General features: G+C 44.4%; 1 protein-coding gene across 1 annotated transcript in view; it reads right to left on the reverse strand.

The window, feature by feature from the left end:
• magixa (MAGI family member, X-linked a) overlaps positions 1-23,624 on the reverse strand; it is a gene marked incomplete at its 5' end in the record, with an annotated part of 34,036 nt that extends 10,412 nt beyond the window's left edge. Inside the window, 18 exons of the mRNA XM_079273484.1 lie at positions 1,685-1,831; positions 2,955-3,031; positions 4,175-4,369; positions 11,719-12,000; positions 12,077-12,295; positions 12,381-12,444; positions 12,978-13,587; positions 14,003-14,180; positions 14,284-14,383; positions 14,467-14,636; positions 16,570-16,737; positions 17,569-17,639; positions 19,084-19,273; positions 19,534-19,698; positions 20,479-20,598; positions 21,014-21,130; positions 22,701-22,938; positions 23,583-23,624. Of these exons, the coding sequence (XP_079129610.1) occupies positions 1,685-1,831; positions 2,955-3,031; positions 4,175-4,369; positions 11,719-12,000; positions 12,077-12,295; positions 12,381-12,444; positions 12,978-13,587; positions 14,003-14,180; positions 14,284-14,383; positions 14,467-14,636; positions 16,570-16,737; positions 17,569-17,639; positions 19,084-19,273; positions 19,534-19,698; positions 20,479-20,598; positions 21,014-21,130; positions 22,701-22,938; positions 23,583-23,624 (3,153 nt within the window). The remainder of the gene's footprint in view (positions 1-1,684; positions 1,832-2,954; positions 3,032-4,174; positions 4,370-11,718; positions 12,001-12,076; positions 12,296-12,380; positions 12,445-12,977; positions 13,588-14,002; positions 14,181-14,283; positions 14,384-14,466; positions 14,637-16,569; positions 16,738-17,568; positions 17,640-19,083; positions 19,274-19,533; positions 19,699-20,478; positions 20,599-21,013; positions 21,131-22,700; positions 22,939-23,582) is intronic.
• Positions 23,625-24,104: the final 480 nt, after the last annotated feature.

The raw sequence follows: 24,104 nt of genomic DNA on the forward strand, positions 1-24,104 counted from the left end.
TCTGTCCTTTGCTTTGACTAACTGGAACTTTTACCTCGGGTCTAACGTCTACTTGTTCACGTTCTACTCTTACATTGCTCTCAGGACTCATTTTCTATTTTCTTAGGATATTCACCACAGCAGTAGGTTAGGTATTTATTTATTCATATAAATATTTATTTTGGGGGATCAGGCCTGTTGGACCTCAGGATCCCTACCCTCGGTGACAGGACTTCAGGATGGAGTCCAAACACCAAAGACTTTGCACTTTTCATATGTGACGCATGTATAATAAATCATTGTTAAATTATAAAACCAGTCTCTCCTGATTGAACTACAGCTATTACTACGACTATTGATACTACTACTTATACTACATCTTCTAATGCTACTAATACTTATACTACTAATACTACTTCTACTACTAACAATACTTCGACTACAACTACAACTTATAGTACTACTACTACAAATATCACCACTGCTGAATATGTTTTAAGCCACAGAAACTGTTCGAATATCAAAATGTTCAGCTCTTTCAGGAGAGGGGTGAAATGATTTCATATTTGTAATCCTTAAACTTTTTTGAATTATTAAGCTTTTTGCAATTTTCTTTTGAATGGGATCTCTATGGAGAAAATCTTCAAATCCTGTTAAACTTCTTCAACTTTCAAAGCCTTCTTCTTCCTCATACTTTCAGCTACAGACACCATAGTGAGACATTTCAACTCGAAGGGTTTTAAGCAGTGCAGTTTAAATGTTTTCAGGCTTCAACATCATTCAGACGGGTAGTCTCCCATTTCTGTACTTTCAAAGCAATGTTTGTGCAATCAATTTCAGCTTTCAGCATCCCAACGCATTTTCAGCAGAAAATGCATTTTCAGCAGAAAGTTTATTTTAATACTTTCCACCAAATCAATCAACCATTGAGAAGGGTTGTTACTTTAAATAAGAGTTTGGTGACAGTATACTGATGATAAAACTACCAAAATAAGAGCTGAATGATAGTATACTGATGCTAAAAGTACCAAAATAAGAGCTGGATGACCATATACTGATGATAAAACTACAAAATAAGAGCTGAATGATAGTATACTGATGATAAAACTACCAAAATAAGAGCTGGATGATAGTATATTAATGATAAAACTACCAAAATAAGAGCTGGATGATAGTATACTGATGATAAAACTACAAATAAGAGCTGAATGATGGTGTACTGATGATACAACTACCAAAACAAGAGCTGGATGATAGTATATTGATGATAAAACTAGCAAAATAAGAGCTGGATGATGGTATACTGATGATAAAACTAGCAAAATAAGAGCTGGATGATAGTATACTGATGATAAAACTACCAAAATAAGAGCTGGATGGTAGTATACTGATGATAAAACTACAAAATAAGAGCTAAATGATAGTATACTGATGATAAAACTACCAAAATAAGAGCTGGATTGATAGTATATTAATGATAAAACTACCAAGATAAGAGCTGGATGACAGTATACTGATAATAGAACCTGTTGGTGTGGGAGGTCCTGGTCGCCTCCTGCAGGCTGCTGGTTCTCATGGAGGACTGGACCGTTCAGGTCTCACTCGACCAAACAAAAAGACTTCCTGTAGACCACAGTAAAAGCCTTCCAGAGAAGAGAACCGATTCTGGCTTTTAATGTGAAACAGCTGCAGGAAGTGAGTGTACCTGTATCTTGTTGCTGCGCTGGGCCGGCCCCCCCTCCATCAGTCCCAGGACATAGAGCCCCATGTTGTACTCGCTGCCCCCCCTCAGAGAGAACCCGAACCCTGTAGGACCTCGTTCCAGATCCACGTTGTAGAACCTGGTCTCCTCCTGACAGACAGACAACAAAGTACTGCTGATACTAGTGTGAGTACTAGTAGGACTAAGTGTTATCACCACTTGTACTAGTACTACTTCTTATCTCACAGTATTTGAGTCAGTGTCAGGAAAATATATATGAAACAATTTATAGAGAACAAAGTCACAATTCTATAGAACAACAGGTTAAAGTAATTACAAGAAAGAATTGTAAAAATGATAATGAAGTCAACAAAGTGTTTTGAGACAATATGTTTCGATGTATTTCAAACACAACATGTGTTATATTTCCTGATGTTGTAACAAAAGTTGTTCATGTTGAAACATTAAACTTCAGCTCTTCTTCATCATCTTCATCATTTAACATCAACAACGTTTTCAAATTGTACTTTTATTTATCTCAGAATATTTTGTTAGTTCTCCTTCACAGTAGTTTATGAGTTCACACTGGAACCTGCATCTTTTAAATATACAAGTACTACTAAGTACTACTACGACTATCAGTACTGTTACTGCTACTACAGTTAATACTGACGATTCAAACATCACAACTACTACTGTGTACTGATACTAGTACTCAAGTGTGTACTGATACAAGTACTCACGTGTGTACTGGTACTAGTACCAAAGTGTGTACTGGTACTAGTACTCAAGTGTGTACTGATACAAGTACTCACGTGTGTACTGGTACTAGTACCAAAGTGTGTACTGGTACTAGTACCAAAGTGTGTACTGATACTAGTACTAAAGTGTGTACTGTGTACCAGTACTAAAGTGTGTACTGATACTAGTACTCAAGTGTGTACTGGTACTAGTACTAAAGTGTGTACTGATACTAGCACTAAAGTGTGTACTGTGTACTAATACTAAAGTGTGTACTGATACTAGTACTCAAGTGTGTACTGGTACTAGTACTAAAGTGTGTCCTGATACTCGTACTAAAGTGTGTACTGTGTACTAGTACTCAAGTGTGTACTGATACAAGTACTCACGTGTGTACTGGTACTAGTACCAAAGTGTGTACTGATACTTGTACTAAAGTGTGTACTGGTACTAGTACTCAAGTGTGTACTGATACTAGTACTAAAGTGTGTACTGATACTACTACTCAAGCGTGTACTTGTACTACACTGACCGTTGACCTCCCTCTGGATCCTTTCATCACTCGGCCGTCGATGTCCAGCTCTGCCCCCCCCAACAGAGAGGAGGAGTCTGAGGAGAGACAACCTTGTTAAAGGGCCAGTTCATCAACAATACAATTAATATTAGTGTGTGTGTACGTAGGGTATGTGTGTGTACGTACGCTGTGTGTGTACGTACAGCGTTTGTGTGCGTACGGTGTGTGTGTGTGTGTGTGTACGTGCGGTGTGTGTGTGTGTGTACGTGCGGTGTGTGTGTGTACGTGCAGTGTGTGTGTGTGTGTGTATGTGCGGTGTATGTGTGTGTGTGCGTACGGTGTGTGTGTGCGTATGGTGTGTGTGTGTGTGTACGTACGGTGTGACTGTGTGTGTGCGTACGGTGTGTGTGTGTGTGTGTGTGTGTGTGTGTACGTACGGTGTGTGTGTGTGTGTGTGTGCGTACGGTGTGTGTACGTACAGTGTGTGTGTGTGTGTGTGTGTACGTACGGTGTGTGTGTGTGTGTGTGTGTGTGTGTGTGTGTGTACGTACGGTGTGTGTGTGTGTGTGTGTGCGTACGGTGTGTGTACGTACAGTGTGTGTGTGTGTGTGTGTGTGTGTACGTACGGTGTGTGTGTGTGTGTGTGTGCGTACGGTGTGTGTGTGTGTGTACGTACGGTGTGTGTGTGTGTGTACGTACGGTCTGTGTGTGTGTACGTACGGTTTGTGTGTGTGTGTGTACGTACGGTGTGTGTGTGTGTGTACGGTGTGTGTGTGTGTGTGTACGGTGTATGTGTGTGTGTGTGTGTGCGTACGGTGTGTGTACGTACGGTGTGTGTGTGTGTGTGCGTACGGTGTGTGTGTGTACGTACGGTGTGTGTGTGTGTGTGTGTGTGTGCGTACGGTGTGTGTGTGTGTGTGTGTACGTACGGTGTGTGTGTGTGTGTGTACGTACGGTGTGTGTGTGTGTGTGCGTACGGTGTGTGTGTGTACGTACGGTGTGTGTGTGTGTACGTACGGTGTGTGTGTGTGTACGTACGGTGTGTGTGTGTGTGTGCGTACGGTGTGTGCGTACGGTGTGTGTGTGTACGTACGGTGTGTGTGTGTGTGTACGTACGGTGTGTGCGTACGGTGTGTGTGTGTGTGTACGTACGGTGTGTGTGTGTGTACGTACGGTGTGTGTGTGTGTACGTACGGTGTGTGTGTGTGTGTACGTACGGTGTGTGTGTGTGTGCGTACGGTGTGTGGTGACTCTCAGCCTCAGTGAGTTCCCGGCCCTCCTCAGGATCTGGGTCAGTTCTCTGTGCTTCAGACCTCCGACCCCTCGACCCTCCACGGCCTCCAGCTGGTCTCCAGGTTGGATCTGACCGCTACGAGCCGCCGGGCTGCCACGACGCACCGTCACGAAGCGATGAGACATCAGGGAGGAGGGGGCTGTAAATGAACAGAAGGGTTAGTGTAATAACAGCTGAGGGGCAGTATTATATACTGATGATAAAACTACCAAAGTAAGAGCTTTACATTACATTACAGTCACTTTACTGTAATATTATCTTTTGGTATTTGAGCTGACTGGAGATGCAGAAGTGAGAGTGAATAAAGCCTTTTTCACCAGCTCTTATCGAGACCTGTCCCTCAGCAGAGAAGACTGTTGGACCGCAGCCCAAGTTTGACAACCAGTGAGCTGCAACCTTTCTGTGCAAAATACAAATCAGCCTCAATGTTTTGGGATTTTCCGACAGTAAAATATCTTTCAGGACTCAGTGAACTGTTCTATTCGTGCTTCAGGTTTGTATCTTGCAGCCTCAGACAAAAAGAGAATCTATGAAGCATGTCTCTCGTGAAGCACTGTGTTAGGTCTCATTTGGAGCGCCGGCCCTTTAAGACCAGCACGCACAACTGATATTAATGGTGCTGATTAAAGTCTGTGTTTCGGGTGAATATTTGTTTATCAACCAGCAACAGACTGAAGAGGATCCACTGGTTTAGTGTTTCACAATCTGATTTCCATAAATCAACGCTGACTGATGATTATTGGTTTGGACTAACGAGGAGTTTTTTCGTTGGCATGTTTCACGCTGGATGGCCTCTTATCAGCGGAGGAAGGTAAGAGGATTTGATCTCATGATGTGGTGGTGGATTCTGAGCTCTTGAGTGCAGTGTTGCCAGATCGGACTGGTTTCCCCCAGTTTGATGAAGTTTGATGAAGTTGGGCTGGTAGATGCTTTTGAAAACAAAACAAGCTGTGGTCAGAAACACTCATTATAGACTCGTTTGATTTGAGAAATACTTGATTGACGTGAGTTGTATTCCATCGTGTCACCGTGACATCATCATTGACATGAGAATTTGTGTGTTTTGTTGTCGGACTCCGGTCTTTTCTATCTTTGGTTACCTGATGCAGATATGAAGCTGTTGATGTGTTCTCTATTGAGCATGTGATGTGTTTCACACAGCTTTCTGGAAAAGTTATGATTTTGGCTGTTTTTTTATTGAATTCATTTGTAATTTAAAACCATTTAAAAGCAAAATACATGTTTTAAACAAGTCTTAATAACCCCAAAGTTACGAGTATTTTTGCTGTAAAGTTACGAGTGTTTGTTGTAGTAAAGTTACGAGTGTTTGTGTTGTAAAGTTACGAGTGTTTGTGTTGTAAAGTTACGAGTGGTTTTGTTGTAAAGTTACGAGTGGTTTTGTTGTAAAGTTAAGAGTGTTTGTGTTGTAAAGTTACGAGTGGTTTTGTTGTAAAGTTACGAGTGGTTAAATTTGTAAAGTTACGAGTGGTTTTGTTGTAAAGTTGCGAGTGGTTTTGTTGTAAAGTTACGAGTGGTTTTGTTGTAAAGTTACGAGTGGTTTTGTTGTAAAGTTACGAGTGGTTTTGTTGTAAAGTTACGAGTGGTTTTGTTGTAAAGTTACGAGTGGTTTTGTTGTAAAGTTACGAGTGGTTTTGTTGTAAAGTTACGAGTGGTTTTGTTGTAAAGTTACGAGTGGTTTTGTTGTAAAGTTACGAGTGGTTTTGTTGTAAAGTTACGGGTGGTTTTGTTGTAAAGTTACGGGTGGTTTTGTTGTAAAGTTACGAGTGGTTTTGTTGTAAAGTTACGAGTGGTTTTGTTGTAAAGTTACGAGTGGTTTTGTTGTAAAGTTAAGAGTGGTTTTGTTGTACAGTTCCGAGTGGTTTTGTACAGAAAGAAAATGGAAATGATTTTGTCCTGCTGATAAGAGTTCCAGATAATAAACACTTGAACTGGTCATTAGGACGTTCTCTGTGCTTCAGTTAGTGTTTTAGAACCTCTTTAGAACCAGTCAAATGCAGCTCCTTCCTGCTGTGAACTCAGTTTCATCGCTAAATGGAGGGAAATAATCCATTTGTGGGAGTTGGTTCCTTACACACACAGACAGACAGACTGACTCTGTGAGAGAGAGACTAAACACTCCTATTAATACAACTCTGAGATTATATTAAAGCTGCTGCTGAACTTCAGCACCGGGTCCTCTCCTCGAATAAATATGAATACAGAACCTCATTAAAGAGACATAAAGTCGTCACACTGACTCTCCCTACTGCAGATCCAAGTTTCTGAAAGCTGATTTTCACAGAAATGAAGTGAAACAAAAGGAAAAGCGACCATTGTTTGGAGGATTTATAAAAAGGAGCGTCTGTTAGTTTTTCTTGGTTTAGATCAGAGACTCAAACAAACGGTGAAGTAAACAGGATTCATGAAGAATGGACTGAAACAGGAAAGAAGCTGCTGTCACACATCAGAGAGTCAAAGTGTGTGTGTGTGTGTGTGTATAAACTGTGGAGGAATGTGAGCTGATAAGAAAAGAGTTGAACAACATGACGCTGCAGAGTTTGATGTTTTCCAGACAGAAGCTACATGTTCTCTCTCCTAAAACACATGTTTACAGATCGGCTTTCATGTGATGTCGTCGCTCTACTGTTTTATTGTTTTGTTTTAATTTAGTTTTTTGTTTAATCTATTTGTTGATTTTACTAAATTATTATATCAAATTATTTTATTTTTATTTATTTATTAGTTGATTGTCATCATATGCTGTTGTTATGCTTTGTCTGTGAACTCTGTTTTTAAAGGTTCTCTACAAATAAAGTTGTTATTATTAATATTATGAGAGGAATTAAAAAAATAATCCAAGTCCAAGAGGAACATGATTATGATGTTGTTCTTCCTCTACATGTCAGCTGATGTTTCTGACAATGTCCCTGCAGAAGTGAGGAAACGGATTCTTTAAGTCGATTCATGCCGGTTACGAGCCAAAGAAATTCTCTGCTACGGAGACAATTGATTGCACAGAGCCGCGCCGTCGGAGGGCCGACGGATCAGACTATATCGATCTATATATATATATATATCTATATCTATATCTATATATATATATATATATATATATATATATAGATCGATATATATAATTTGCTTAATCAGTGAACCGTGTTCCTGTGTTTTAATGTACAGAAATGCTGTAGACTGCTCCTCTAACCCTGAACCTGAGTCAATATGAGAATCCATTGACAGACACAGTGAAACGCTCCTCAATACAACATTACGACATACGACAGTTTCTTTGAGGAGAAAGTATGCAGACATTCCTGAGAGGAGGAGGAGGAAGAAATTACTTTACAAACTAAAGAAACTGTACTGTGTACTACGGTCCTAGTCAGTGGGGAAGAAGTACACTTTTACTTCAACAACAGTATAAATACTACAGTTTAGAAAGGGAAAGTCTCGAGTGTCTCCAGATGTTTAAAGGAGTGTAAAGTCTCGAGTGTCTCCAGATGTTTAAAGGAGTGTAAAGTCTCGAGTGTCTCCAGATGTTTAAAGGAGTGTAAAGTCTCGAGTGTCTCCAGATGTTTAAAGGAGTGTAAAGTCTGAGATAGATGTGATCTGTCCTCACCATTTTGTATCTCACTGTTCATCTCTGCTTCAGGCTACATAAGCAGCATTCAGCATCCCAATCTACTCTCAGAGGAAGAGGTGCAATGTGGGTAATGTAGGCAATGTCTGTCATCATGAAGAGGATATCAGATCGTGTTTTAAAGCTCCATGAAGAAACTCTGTCCAACAAATGTGTTGAACATGAAAAATCGTTGTCTTCTTCACTGTCTTTGTCGCCAACATTATTTGGCTTGTTATCGCCACCAACTGTCCATCAGTGGAACAACGTGAACCCGGGCAAGAAAAGAAACGCAGCATATTTCCAAATCCCTGAAATGGAGAGATTACTTCACAGCCGGTACGGAGAGGAGGAAACATCACGCTCACCGACTCATACAAACCTACCCATCTATACAACATTAACTAGAGCAGAAACCCAGCGCACACACACACACACACACACACAGCGACTTACATTTGGAGTCCTTCACACTTTTCAGAGCCGACTGCAGTCGCTCCAACATGACCAGAAACAAGCAAATACAAGAGTCTCTGTCTGTCTGTCTGTCTCTGTCTGTCTGTGTCTCTCTCTGTCTGTCTTTCCTCTGGAAGCGGACGAGCGAGAGTGTATGAGTATGAGCAGCAGGCAAAAGAGAGACAGCTGGGGAGGTAGGGGGCGTGGCCACCAGAGCAGATAAAACACACACACACACACACACACACACTAACAGAAGAGATTATTGTTCGTGTTTCAGAGGAGGCGATGCATTTGAGGCCTCTTAGACTGAGCTGTAAATCAGGTCGTTCCTTCCAGCTGAACGCAGTTTAATCAGTGGAACAAACTCAGAAGCTCAGCTGCACAGTTCATCACAACTGTATGATGTGTCCCATCCCCCGTCTGAACACTAAACCAACAACGGATACACGCTCATAGTAATGCCTCAAAGTGGTATTCAGAGACTGAAATCTAAACAGGGACTCCATCTCTCTTCATGCAGGTTCTGAAAGGGTCCCAGAAGGAAGTCCTGTCTTCTAAACTACCTTTTAATCCACTCAGAGTAGGGCTGGCTGGGCGGTATGACCAAAAATGCATATCACGGTATTTTGTAAGATTCTGGCGGTTTCACAGTATTTCACGGTGTATTTTTTTTCCGAGTTAAAGCATTAATTAATTAACGCCGAAAAGAACCGGCCAGCGAGCGGTGAACAGCTGTTTGTGTGGCATGTCTTCCGTTCCGTCGCTTCCTGTTTCCTTCACCTACATTCCCCTGGGTCCTAAGCCCCTCCAAGTACAGCTTCTTATCACCCTCTATGTACCAACGTACATTTATAACAAATACCACACATATTACGGTAATCAGCGTTGCATATGTGTCTGACATAAATACCGTTTGTTGTTCAGTCTGTGTTCATCCTGCATCGCTCTCTTCTGTTCTTTAATGTAACGTTACTGGAGCCACAGAGCCTCTCAGCTGTTAGCAGACTGTTGTTAGCTAGCTTTACCCAGCATGCAGTTCGGCAGTGAAATTTTATAAATGTACAATTATTAGTGCTACAAATTGTTTGTGTCGCAAACTGTTGTGTCGTGGTGTTTTACTCTGTTAAAGAGTGTTAGTTGTTAATTGTTGTTATGACCATGACTAGGGTTCCCTCTCAATACAGTCTAGACCAGGCATGGGCAAACTACGGCCCGTCAGATATTGGTACAAAATTGCCCAAAGTATAATAAAGACGAGGGCTGGGCAGGATACCGGTTTTTATTTCCGGTATGATATGAATTCTTCACACACCATTATACCGGTGCATAGCCGGAACAACTGCTGTCTGCTTTCAACAGGCAGCTGAATGTGTTCTTTGCTGCTGGCAGCGCTAGTTCTCTTATATGTTGAGAGGGAACTCTAGTCATGGTCAGAACTTTATAACAACAATGAACAACCCACAACTACCGCTCTGTAACAGAGAAACACCACAGCACACAACAGTCTGTGACACACAAACAATTTGTAACACTAATAATTGTATATTTATAAAATTTCACCGCCGAACTGCATGCTGGGTACAGTTCGCGAGCGAGCCTGCTCGCACAACAGTCTGCTAGCAGCTGAGAGGCTCCGTCCTCCATAACGTTCCATTAAAGAACAGAACAGAGCGATGCAGGAGGAACACAGACAGACCGGAGATGCACCGATAGAGTTTACACATAATCACGCTGATTACCATAATATGCGTGGTGTTTGTTATAAATGTACGTTGGTGCAAAGAGGGTGATAACAAGCTGTACAGGGAGGGGCTTAGGACCCAGGGGAATGTAGGCGAAGGAAACGGGAAGAGACGGAAGACACGCCACACAAACAGCTGTTCACCGCTCGTCACCATCCTGCAGACCAGTGAGGCTCAACTGGTGGTTCGTCGCGGACCCGTTTTCAGAGGCCTTTGCTTCATGCAGCGGAGTTATTCACGCTCCTTTCCAGCATTTACGCCACTTTGTTCAGCTGTGCAGGAAAAACACCGACCAATGCGTTGTAAATCACGGCACGTGATGCAGTTTAACCGATAAAATAAGGGTATTCTGATACGTCTCCTGACTGCAGTGAGATGCACCCACACCGTGACACAGGGGAGACAAGGACATGTCAGCAGAGCAGGACTGTTGCGCTGTGAAAGTCAAATCACAGGACGATTTCAAAAGAGAAGAATGTCCAGAGATACCAGAGTCATAGAGGTGAATTCTTCCAACACTAAATTCTCTTTTTAGAAGATGAGAAAAATATAATATTGTGGCCTTTTCACTTCATCCTGAATGGACTGAATTTAAAGCTGCAGGACAATTCAGTAATTTCGTTACGAAATTTATTTTTTAATCCAGCCGTTATTTTACTTGAAATGAGAAGAACATTTATTCATGTATTTCTAATCCATCCAGTTCAATATGAAAAACGAGAATAATATTTGTTAAAATATAATTGATGTGTACTTTCTTTATTTGATTTGACAGTTGTTTACTACACAGACGTTACTACTACTACTAGACTTCTTGAATATAGATATTGAATTATATATATAATTTGGGTCGTGGGTCGCGTCTTGTCATTAAGGGGTGATGGTGGGTCCCGCAGCCAGACCAGTTGAGAACCACTGCTCTAGACAACTAGCTCAGACCGCAGCGCTCACAGTCTGCTGTCTGATCCACACTCCGGAGCAGTAGGTGGCAGTAATGCACCAATAAGATGGATGCCAACCGCCGTAAAACTAGAGGAAGAAGAAGTAGCAGCATTCCCAGCGGCGAACAATATATTTTGCTGCCTGTTGAAGAGCGACAGAAGTTTTCTCGGCTGTAAGACGGTATTTGAAAAATTCATATCATACGGGAAATTGAAACCGGTATACCGCCCAGCCCTAACCAGCCGTAGCGTGTGGTCTCCCTAATCAACCGAAGGGAGTGCCCTAACTCAGACTCTCACCAGACTTTCAAATCGGGAGCTTTGACTGTGTTTCAACACCTCTAAATACTTTGAGATCTTTCAGATGCTATTTGAAATCTCTCCCCAAAATACAACAGGAGTTAGAAGGATACCAGAACCAGACCAACCACCCAGGTCTTCCACCTGTTCAGGTCTGTGCAGGACGAGTTGAAGTCCTCACATACTTAGTCTTTTCAACTTAACTGAAGTCTTTTGACTCTAAAGTAGTACTCCAGAGTCTTAACACACAGATGTTGTACTAATACTGTTGGAATCAGTGGGAGTTACTCTTTTTAGCATCTCTGATGTGTTTTTTAGATGTTACCTGATAATCGTCATTTTCTCCAGCATCACCACACTGTCCTAGAACACGTTTAGTTCAGCGTTCACACAGTGTTTGAATAAAAAGAGATTCACTGGGACTCACCCCCATTGGTGACTTCCTGAGAGGCGATGACGAATCCAAAACCTTCTCCCGCCCGTCTCCTTAGATCCACCTCCACCGTCTTTACTCCTCCTCTTCCGTCCTTGGCTATTGCTCCCAGTGCTCCTCCCCCTCTGATGGGGGGAGGCCCACCAGCGCTCTCCTCTACTCCCAGCAGATCACGTGGCTCTAAGGTCAGCGTCACGGGAACGGAGTCCAGGAAGCTGGTGCTCTGGATAAAGGCAGAGGCCGGGGGCCCGTTTGGAGTCTGGGCAGGAGGGGCTCCTGGAAAAACAAGGAGGAGTCAGACTGATGGAAACAGGAGGACAAGGAGGGACGAGGACTCGATCGGGGCAGTTACCTTGGTGGGTCCCTGGGGCTGGTAGGTGCCCCTCCTGGGGACTTTCCAGGACCAAACCAGCCTGATTGAGTGGGGGGACGCCCCCCACTAAGGCACCCGTGGACGGGGAAGGCAAGTCTGCTGAAGTTGGGGTGTGGGAGGAAGAGGGCGTGGCCAGGCCGTGTGGGGAGGGGAGGGGCTTGTAGAGGTTTGGGGTGACAACTGGGGAAGACACGGGACCTGTCGGACGGACAAAGGTATTCATCGTGATCGTCGGTTCACCTGTAACGCGACTCAAGATTTCATTGGTTCACACTTCACGTACCTCCTCTGTAGACCAGGAGTACCACCTCTCCCTGTTTGGTGTGTTCTTGCAGGACTCTCTGGACCTGAGGACAGAAATTTACCAATGGTTATGTACGGAAACTGATATGCAGAGGTACCCCCCAACGCTAAAACCTGTTCCAGTAGATTTTTCCATCGTGGGATAAGAGTGAGTTGTCTCCAGAAACCAGCTCAGGAACAGATGTCTCCTGGCGTCTGATCTTTTAACAACAGACGCCTGATAAACGAGCCATAGAACATCCTGGCATCACCCTCCAAGACCCAGGGAGGTTTAGAGAGGTTCAACTTGTCACCAAACTTCAGCATCTCTTTAAGAGAAGGACCCAAAACACCAGGACTACAACGTCCACTGGAGGACCACAGACCAGGAGACACAGTCTCTGAAAGACTAAATAGATGCTGTTGTCATGGAGAACCAGGGAGGAAGCGGCCCAACCTCAGATCTGGTTGAACCACTAGTATCTCCTTGTTTGTCAGAAACCTACTGAGGCCTTCGGAGTGACTTCATGGCGACAGTCTGTGAGTCTCTGGACAACCAATGAGAGTGGAGTATTGTGAGACTACGTTGACCTTTTACCTGAGAGAAGCTGAGGCTCTGCACGTCTGCTCCGTTGATCTTCACTATGGCGTCCCCAGTCTGCAGCGAGGGGCAGTGCCTTCGATCCCAGACCCGCCTCACCACCGCCAGCTGACCACCTTGACCCGCCGCCATTAAGCTGAACCCCAGTCCGCCGCTCTCACTGCGCCTGAGGGCCACCGGTACGAGCTCTCCAGAGGGAGCTGACCCGGGCGACCCCGCTGCGCCGTGGGCGAGCACCAGCCCTGGGTTCCCTCTGGAGCCTGGGGAGGGTGTTTGGTGATTGGCTGGACAGCCATTAAAGCCGCAGGATGGCACGTCTCTGGGCGGGGTCAGGGCGAGGGACGTCTGGGGAATCGGTGGGCGCTGCACAGGAGCACCGGGAGGGGAGGAGGAGGGTTTGTTAGCGGCGGTGGGGCTGGTGGAGTTTTGCAGGAGGCCCGTCTCTGGCTGAGAGACGGGCAGTTTGGACAGAGCGTGGGAGGATGAGGAGCTGATGGGGAGCGTCGACGTAGACAGGTCACTCTCTGAAGACCTGGAGCTCTGATGTTGGAGGGAGGAAGAGGAGAAGGCGGGGAGGGTGCTGCTGTTGTAGCGAATCAGAGAAGACCTGCGAGCGACGGGGGGGGAAGAAGAAAACCGATGTTTTATCCAAATGAAATGTTCATTTCAAGAGCATCACAAACACTTATGTCAATTACTACTGATGATGCCTGAGTTCCACACCTGGACATAACCTCTCCTGACAACCTGTAGCACAGCTTCTGATTGGGTAGAGCTAAATATGACTAGTTGCAATAAAGAAAAGTCGTGGTTCCAGACAGCTTCCCTGAGGGACACCAGAACACAACCGTCCGTTGAACAACTATCACATCCAACCAGTGATCGGTCATCTGCATTGAAGCTGTGAGTGTGACTCACAGGTCAGGTCTGTGAGTGGTAGAACGGCCTTCTTTGCAAAAATCCACTTACTGCAGCTGACACTGCTAATGCTAACAATGCTAATGCCGAAAGCTCCATCTCACCTGCGTGTTCCAGCGTTCGACAGGCTGCCGTCAGAGTCACTGTGATGGATGGCTGCTGTCCTCTCCGGGGGTGGTGGTGGACCCGATGGGGGGTCAGAAGAGGAAGTGGGCGTCAGCGGGCCCGTCAGCCCGTTCATCATTGGCTGAGCAGCGTAGCAGGGCGGGGTTTGCCTCGACCCTAGATTTCAGAGTTATTACTTATTAGATATGTGATGGATTTTATTGGATTTTTTTTTCTTGTGTTGTCGAATGATAAAGATATTAGTGACCATGTTACTGACCTGGCGTGCTGCCGTTGGCGTCCAGCGTTCGACGATAGGTGAGGTGTGTCGGCCCGCGGTTCAGGTCGGGGGGGTTAGGCGGCTCACTGGGAGTCTGTGGCTGGTGAAGAGGTTCAGAAGTCAGATACAAGGTTGGCGATTAACACAGGGTCACTGTTGTAGAAGTCACCACATCTACCGCACCGGCTCCAGACTCTGTTTGGGACATCCATCCGGGTTGTAGAGCATCGGGTATCCTCTCCTCAGCACCACGTCCACACTCTGACCCATCGACACAGACTTCAGCATCTCCACCACCTCTTTGTGAGAGCGACCCAGCACACAGCTGTCGTTGATGTGGACCAGGATGTCCGCTGGAGGGACCACAGACCAGGAAGACACAGTCAGTCTACTGCTTATTGGGTCTTAATCTGACCCACGAGAGAGCGAGATAGACCTGTAATGTGGTGTCGGACCAGACTTTGCTGATGCTAAACTACGTTCCAAACCCTGACAAACTTCACAATGTGGTCTTTACTTCATAAGGTCCCTGACAGTGTATCTGTAGGTTTTAGGTGTTTCCTAAAGCTGCAGGATGTAAAGATGTTTGTTCTGCAGCTTCTAAAATAATAAGTTAAATAAGGGACTTTATTCATGTGGACAAAATCCTTTTTGCTCTGCAGCTGAACAGCATTTGGTGTTCAGGAGTTTTATGCTGCCTGTTGAAACTCTCTGCTCTCATTCCCAGGAGGTGTGTGTGTGTGTGTGTGTGTGTGTGTTTTACATTCCTGACTATTTATCCTCAGTGCACGTGAGCAGGTCTGACAGTGTGGGAGAGAAAGGAGACTGTGTGTTGGACAGATTAAAGAGTGTGTGTGTGTGCGTGCATTAGTTGTGTAGCTCATGAGATTGTGTTGTTGGTTCTCAGCTCTTTATTTTTCACAGACAGCACCATAATCCTCCAGAGAGGGAGGAATGTGTTCACACCTGGCTGGACCCACCTGTCAATCACAGGTGTCATTAATCACCCTCGTTAATATGGGGTCAGATCAGTCTCAATAATTGCAAATGTGCACAGAACAATTCACAAATATATTCGATTTACAAATGCACGCAGAACGATTCACAAATACATTCCAATGCACACAAATAAATTACGATTTATATAAATGTAAAAAAAATCACAAATATATTCCTGCATTTGTATTTATTTGTGGATCGCACTGCATTTATTTGTGGGTTTTTTGAGACTCCTGACGTGGCTGGATTCACAAATGCGTTTTTTCAACATTCCAATTGTCAACCAATCACATGAGAGCAGCTCCCCCCTCCCCTCCCCACGAGGCTGCTAGCGTTAGAGTTGCGCAATTTCCTTCGGAAAAAAAAGCTTCATGATCTGGCATTATGAAGTTGTTATATTTGTGTGGAACTAATTTGATGTTGATCTGATTTACCTACTAAGAGAAACAAGCCAAAGTATAAAGACTTTAACTTCCTGTTACCAGTAGGTGGCGCTATGACTATGATTCAAAATTGGCCTGCGGATGTCTTCAGGCCTGGAGTCTAATCAAACATGTGAAATCTGGTAAAGATCTGATGATGTGGAGTCGAGATACATCAGTTTATTCGTTCATGGCGAAGGATCGAAATTCGCCGAGCCGCCACGTCGCCGCCCTTCAGTAACTTCTTACAATCTTCACAATGAAGCATTATCAAGGTCTTAAGGCTTGTTTGACAACATTTGAGAGGGATCTGATTAATCTGTGAGGAGCAGGATGTCAAAGTACACAGCGTACAACTTCCGGTTGCCACTAGGTGGCGCTATCACTATGAGTCTAAATTATCATATAGATGTGTTCCGGGTCAGGATGTTATGACATATGAGAGATTTGGAGCAGATTCGACAATGTACGGCCGAGTTACAACAACTTCCTGTTTCATGGCGAATGCTATTTTTTGCCGCCACGCCACGGACACATAGTTCGATAACTTTTTGATCTTTGAGTAACGTTTCACTGCCAAGGTCTCAAGAGCAGACTCGCCGAATCTGAAGTCAATCGGGTCAAATCTCTGGGAGGAGTTCGTTAAAGTATGACTCCTTGAAACGGTCAAAAAATTAGGGCTCGGGCCCTAATTATTGTTTCTCAATAGAAACCTCAGTATCTGTGTTTAGAGCTGGTGGTCCTCCAGGTGTGACACTGTACACCTGCAGGAACTCTCTGGGTCTGTTTAAGTTATGTCAGTACTCAGTAGTCACAGTAGTAGTAGTAGCACTAGTACCAGCAGTAGTATAACCAGTCCCAGTACCTGTGGTTAGTGCAGGCGGTCCTCCAGGTGTGACACTGTACACCTGCAGGAACTCTCTGGGTCGACTGCCTCCCACGATGTTGAAGCCGAAGCCTCGAGGGCCTTTGGAGAGCCGGGTGTGGATGGAGTAACCCTTCAGCTGAGCGGGCTGCTCCGTGAACTCTGGGACTGAGACACAGACATCCTGAAGCACTGGATCCTACATTTCCCATAATGCAGCTGGTCCGAGTCCTACATTAGAGGCTGGTAAACAGCCACGTCCTTCAAACACACCTCCAACATTAAGAGCTTTCACTTCAGCTGAAGAGCCACCTGGTTCATCCACTTCAGACACATTTATATTTCTGTTTGTAAAATCTAAATCTGTAAAGTACCTCGAAACTAAAACTGTTCAATTCATGTCATGGAATAGAAGTATAAAATACAATTCAAATACTCAAAGTAAATGACTTTAAAATGATACTTCAGGACAGTATTTGAGTGATGTACTTCTTTATATTCCTCCAGTGTTTTAGAAAAACTGATTACATCATCAAGAGGAAGATTGTACTGAAAGTGAATAATAATAAAAATAATGATGATATTAACAATGTTTATAATCAGTATTACATGATGAATGTATTATAGCAGTAGAATGAAGTAGAAGCTAACAGGATGTTAAATTGTGAGTCTTTGTTGCCTCCTGCTGGCAGAGAATGTCAAAATAAGTCAATTCAAACAGAAAGTAAATAAAATGTTTAGTTTTCTCATTCAGAGCTCAAATAATATTTAAAGAATGATTAAAGAACAAACACTTAAAGTAAACGAGACTTAAAATAATCCAATTCAAAAGAAATGACATAAATAAATACTTGCATAAATACAATGAAACAAATCAAAATAAATAAGTACAAATAGAAAATACTGAGTTCAAGTTATCTAAACAAACCAATGACAGTTAACTATCAAGCAGACAGAGCTGACCGATAATCAATTAATCAATTAATCAATTAAACTCACGTTCTGTAGACGGACTCGTCTCTTTGCTCTGAGTTCGAGGATCCAGCCAGCTGGTCGTCTTTGATTTATGACTGAAAGAGTGATCATCATCATCACCATCATCATAACCATCATCACCATTATTACCATCCTCATCCTCATCATCACCATTATTACCATCCTCATCATCATAACCATCATCACCATTATTACCATCCTCATCCTCATCATCACCATTATTACCATCCTCATCATCATAACCATCATCACCATTATTACCATCCTCATCCTCATCATCACCATTATTACCATCCTCATCATCATAACCATCATCACCATTATTACCATCCTCATCCTCATCATCACCATTATTACCATCCTCATCATCATAACCATCATCACCATTATTACCATCCTCATCATCACCATCATCACCATTATTACCATCCTCATCATCATAACCATCATCACAATTATTACCATCCTCATCCTCATCATGACCATCATCATAACCATCATCACCATTATTACCATCCTCATCACCATCATCATGACCATCATCATAACCATCATCACCATTATTACCATCCTCATCCTCATCATGACCATCATCATAACCATCATCACCATTATTACCATCCTCATCATCATCATCATGACCATCATCATAACCATCATCACCATTATTACCATCCTCATCCTCATCATGACCATCATCATAACCATCATCACCATTATTACCATTATTACCATCCTCATCATCATGACCATCATCACCATTATTACATCCTCATCATCATCATCATGACCATCATCACCATTATTACCATCCTCATCATCATCATCATGACCATCATCACCATTATTACCATCATCATCATCATCATGACCATCATCACCATTATTACCATCCTCATCATCATCATCATCATAACCATCACCACCATTATTACCATCCTCATCATCATCATGACCATCATCACCATTATCACCATCCTCATCATCACCATGATTACCATCCTCATCCTCATCATCATAACCATCACCACCATTATTACCATCCTCATCATCATCCTCATCATCATCACCATTATTACCATCCTCATCATCATCATCATGACCATCCTCATCATCATCATCATGACCATCATCACCATTATTACCATCCTCATCATCAAAACCATGATGAGGATGATGGTCGTGATGATGAGGATGATGGTCGTGATGATGATGAGGATGGTCGTGATGATGAGGATGATGGTCGTGATGATGAGGAGGATGGTCGTGATGATGAGGAGGATGGTCGTGATGATGAGGATGATGGTCGTGATGATGAGGATGATGGTCGTGATGATGAGGATGATGGTCGTGATGATGAGGAGGATGGTCGTGATGATGAGGAGGATGGTCGTGATGATGAGGAGGATGATGGTGACCATCCTCCTCATCATCATGACCATCCTCCTCATCATCATTCGTATCAACCACACAGTCTGATTAATCTCATTATTGATGTTTTTAATCATGGTAACTCACTTGATGTAGTACGGCTCTCCTGAATCACTGACCGCCAGCTCCCAGTTCTCAGGCAGAGGACCTCTTCCTCCTCCGCCTCTTCTTCTCCCTACTCCTCTTCCTCCGTTCTCCGTTCCCTCTCGACTCCCCACCGCCGACTCCCACGATTGGCTGAGAGGCAGGATGGTGGGCGGGAGTCCAGCCGAACCTGCTATGACAGAGTGTGTGAGTCTTTAATGAGCACACACACACAGCTCCTGATTCATGACTACAAAGCCGATCAGCTTCAGTTATTGATCTGATGTGTAACCCTTCATTTAATGTTACTGAACATCTCTGATCTCTGTCTAACTGACTTCTCCCACATGATCCCTCCTACACAACTCCTCCTCACTGACTACTCCTTCTACCTGTCTCCTCCTCACTGTTGTCTCCTTCTCCTCCTACCTGTTGCCTCCTTCTCTTATCTACCTGTCTCCTCCTCACTGTTGTCTCCTTCCTCCACAGCTTTCTCCAGGTTACTCAGAGATTTGCTCCTGGTCCTGAAGTTCCTCAGCAGGTTGCGGTGCTCCTGGTATGTGATTGGTGGACTCTCTGGACCGATGTGGACTGGGCGGGGCGTCCCGTAGTAGTTCCCTGTGATTGGAAGGCGACAAAAGGAGAACAAATATATGTTTCTGAGAGATTGTGACATTTTTAACACTGTAAATTATAAACAATAATATAGTAGATCATAAATAATGTACATTAATATGATCGGTAATCAGAGAGGAGGAGGAAGTGATCAATGACATGTGATTTAAATTAAAATTATGATAAATAAAGAAAAGTTAAACCAGAAAGAGAAACTAAAATAAATAAAAACCGCAACAGGAGAATAAACTATTCATAAAAGATAAATATAATTATGAATCATTATTGTGAAAGAGGGTTTTGAACTGTCAAAGATGAGGTCATAATTCAGGATAATATTCAGTTTGACATGAAACAGACCAGACGGATCGTAGCATTTATCTTCGTCCATTTCCTGTTTTATTTTGAAAGGTACTGTCCGCATGTGTTTACTTCCTGTCTTTGTTTTTTATTGATAATAATCTTTAAACTTTCTCTCCTGATGACATCACTCATTCTTCGAGCTGGTTTCACTTTGTTCTGTTTTCATGAGTGAACTCAGTTTCTATTTAAATCTCATTCATGCTTCAGATGAACAGAAGTGGGACGCAGCAGGTCGCTGGATTAAATCACACTAAAGTCTCTTTTCCTCCCAAATAGCGTTCATCACAGTCAGACTTCATCATAAACAGACAGGTGACAGGTGAGCTGCTGTCAAAAGCTCAGTTTGTACTTTAAAATGATTAAAAAACCTGACCTTAGAGTAAAAAGTACATGAAGTCTTTGTAAAGTGGATTGTCGTACCTTTGAACTTGCCGCTCTCCAGCAGAGCTCCGGACTCCTCCAGAGAGAAGAACTCCTCGATGGACACAAAGTTGTAGTCCACACCTGAGATCTCCCCGTCCCGAGGCTGCCTGGTCGTACCTGTAGGGGCGGACGGACACAGTGATGTCATCAGAGAGGGGCGGAGCCAGGAAGTGAACTCAGAGAGGTGATCAGTCTGAATGTAAATACATGTCTGTAAAGAGAAGAGCTCCCACTCTGAGGGACTAAAACCTATACACTCTGTACCACACACACACACACACACACACACACACACACACACACACACACACACACACACACACACACACACACACACACACACACACACACACACACACACACACACACACACACACACACACACACCTGCTTCAGGCTGAACTTTGAACATTAATTTAAAGAAACAAACCGACATGTCATCCTCACAGTGGTATAAAAACATAGGTTGAGAAACTTTTAGTCAACAGACTGTGTGTGTGTGTGTGTGTGTGTGTGTGTGTGTGTGTCTTACAGGGAACAGCTCTCAGGTACAGGTTCTCTCTGATGAGCTGCTGCAGCTGACTGTCCATGGAGCCCGGAGTGAAACACTTACTGAGGTACAACCTGAGGTCCTTACAGAGGGACGAGCCTGAGGGACAGAAGACACGATGTCATAGTGATGTCACTACAGAGGGACGAGCCTGAGGGACAGAAGACACGATGTCATAGTGATGTCACTACAGAGGGACGAGCCTGAGGGACAGAAGACACGATGTCATAGTGATGTCACTACAGAGGGACGAGCCTGAGGGACAGAAGACACGATGTCATAGTGATGTCACTACAGAGGGACGAGCCTGAGGGACAGAAGACACGATGTCCTTGTGATGTCACTACAGAGGGACGAGCCTGAGGGACAGAAGACACGATGTCCTTGTGATGTCACTACAGAGGGACGAGCCTGAGGGACAGAAGACACAATGTCATAGTGATGTCACTACAGAGGGACGAGCCTGAGGGACAGAAGACACGATGTCATAGTGATGTCACTACAGAGGGACGAGCCTGAGGGACAGAAGACACGATGTCATAGTGATGTCACTACAGAGGGACGAGCCTGAGGGACAGAAGACACGATGTCCTTGTGATGTCACTACAGAGGGACGAGCCTGAGGGACAGAAGACACGATGTCCTTGTGATGTCACTACAGAGGGACGAGCCTGAGGGACAGAAGACACAATGTCATAGTGATGTCACTACAGAGGGACGAGCCTGAGGGACAGAAGACACGATGTCATAGTGATGTCACTACAGAGGGACGAGCCTGAGGGACAGAAGACACGATGTCCTTGTGATGTCACTACAGAGGGACGAGCCTGAGGGACAGAAGACACGATGTCCTTGTGATGTCACTACAGAGGGACGAGCCTGAGGGACAGAAGACACAATGTCATAGTGATGTCACTACAGAGGGACGAGCCTGAGGGACAGAAGACACGATGTCATAGTGATGTCACTACAGAGGGACGAGCCTGAGGGACAGAAGACACGATGTCCTTGTGATGTCACTACAGAGGGACGAGCCTGAGGGACAGAAGACACGATGTCATAGTGATGTCACTACAGAGGGACGAGCCTGAGGGACAGAAGACACGATGTCATAGTGATGTCACTACAGAGGGACGAGCCTGAGGGACAGAAGACACGATGTCCTTGTGATGTCACTACAGAGGGACGAGCCTGAGGGACAGAAGACACGATGTCATAGTGATGTCACTACAGAGGGACGAGCCTGAGGGACAGAAGACACAATGTCATAGTGATGTCACTACAGAGGGACGAGCCTGAGGGACAGAAGACACGATGTCCTTGTGATGTCACTACAGAGGGACGAGCCTGAGGGACAGAAGACACGATGTCATAGTGATGTCACTACAGAGGGACGAGCCTGAGGGACAGAAGACACGATGTTCTTGTGATGTCACTACAGAGGGACGAGCCTGAGGGACAGAAGACACGATGTCATAGTGATGTCACTACAGAGGGACGAGCCTGAGGGACAGAAGACACGATGTCATAGTGATGTCACTACAGAGGGACGAGCCTGAGGGACAGAAGACACGATGTTCTTGTGATGTCACTACAGAGGGACGAGCCTGAGGGACAGAAGACACGATGTCATAGTGATGTCATTTAGATATTTAAGGTGTGCTCTCACCTGGTGACACAGTCTTGATTCTGATTGGATGAGGACAGGAGTTGAGGACTCCTCTGACATCCCCGAGGGTCATCCCTAACACTGGTGTCCCCCCGATCTCTAGGATGATGTCGCCCACAGTGGCCCCGCCCCCGTGGGCCGCGGTGACGAATGGGAACTCACCGTAGTCGCCCCCGCCCCCGATGGCCAGCCCCAGCTCTCCGGAGCCGCCGCCCAGCGGGACGAAGCTCTCCTGCACCTGGATACGGACGAAGAGGACAAAGAGGAAGAAGAGTGACAAAGAGGAAGAAGAGTGACAAAGAGGATGAAGAGGACAAAGAAGACATAGGACAAAGAAGACAAAGAGGACGAAGAGGAAGAAGAGTGACAAAGAGGACAAAGAGGAAGAAGAGTGACAGAGGACAAAGAAGACGAAGAGGAAGAAGAGTTACAAAGAGGACAAAGAAGACGAAGAAGAGTGACAAAGAGGACGAAGAGGACAAAGAGGACGAAGAGGAAGAAGAGTGACAAAGAGGATGAAGAAGAGTGACAGAGGACAAAGAAGACAAAGAGGAAGAAGAGTGACAAAGAAGACGAAGAAGAGTGACAAAGAGGAGAAAGAAGACGAAGAGGACAAAGAAGACGAAGAGGAAGAAGAGTGACAAAGAGGAGAAAGAAGACGAAGAGGACAAAGAAGACGAAGAGGAAGAAGAGTGACAAAGAGGAGAAAGAAGACGAAGAGGACAAATAACACGAAGAGGACAAAGAAGAGGACAAAGAGGACGAAGAGGAAGAAGAGTGACAAAGAGAAGAAGACAAAGAGGACAGGAGGTCACCTTACTGTGACCTTCTGTCCTCTTCGTCCTCTGTTTTCTCTCTAGGTGTTGAAACATGAATCATTACCTTCGAGCGCCAGTGCAGCTTCTTCACCGTCGCTTTAGACATGGCGGCCGAGCTGCAGACAGGAGGAGACAAAGTTACTGAGCATGCTCAATAGCACACCTGGTTTTACCTGCAGCACAGCTGTAATGTTCCACTGGCTGCTATTTACACTTTACACAAACCTGTAAACACCTGTTCACACCTTCAGCCACCCTTAAACACCTGTTCACACCCTCAAACACCCGTAAACACCTGTTCACACCCTCAAACACCCTTAAACACCTGTTCACACCTTTAAACACCTGTTCACACCTTCAGACACCCGTAAACACCTGTTCACACCTTTAAACACCTGTTCACACCTTCAGACACCCTTAAACACCTGTTCACACCCTCAAACACCCTTAAACACCTGTTCACACCTTTAAACACCTGTTCATACCTTCAGACACCCTTAAACACCTGTTCACACCTTTAAACACCTGTTCACACCTTCAGACACCCTTAAACACCTGTTCACACCCTCAAACACCCTTAAACACC

Source organism: Melanostigma gelatinosum (assembly GCF_949748355.1).
Source record: "Melanostigma gelatinosum genome assembly, chromosome: 8".
NCBI lineage: Eukaryota > Metazoa > Chordata > Actinopteri > Perciformes > Zoarcidae > Melanostigma > Melanostigma gelatinosum.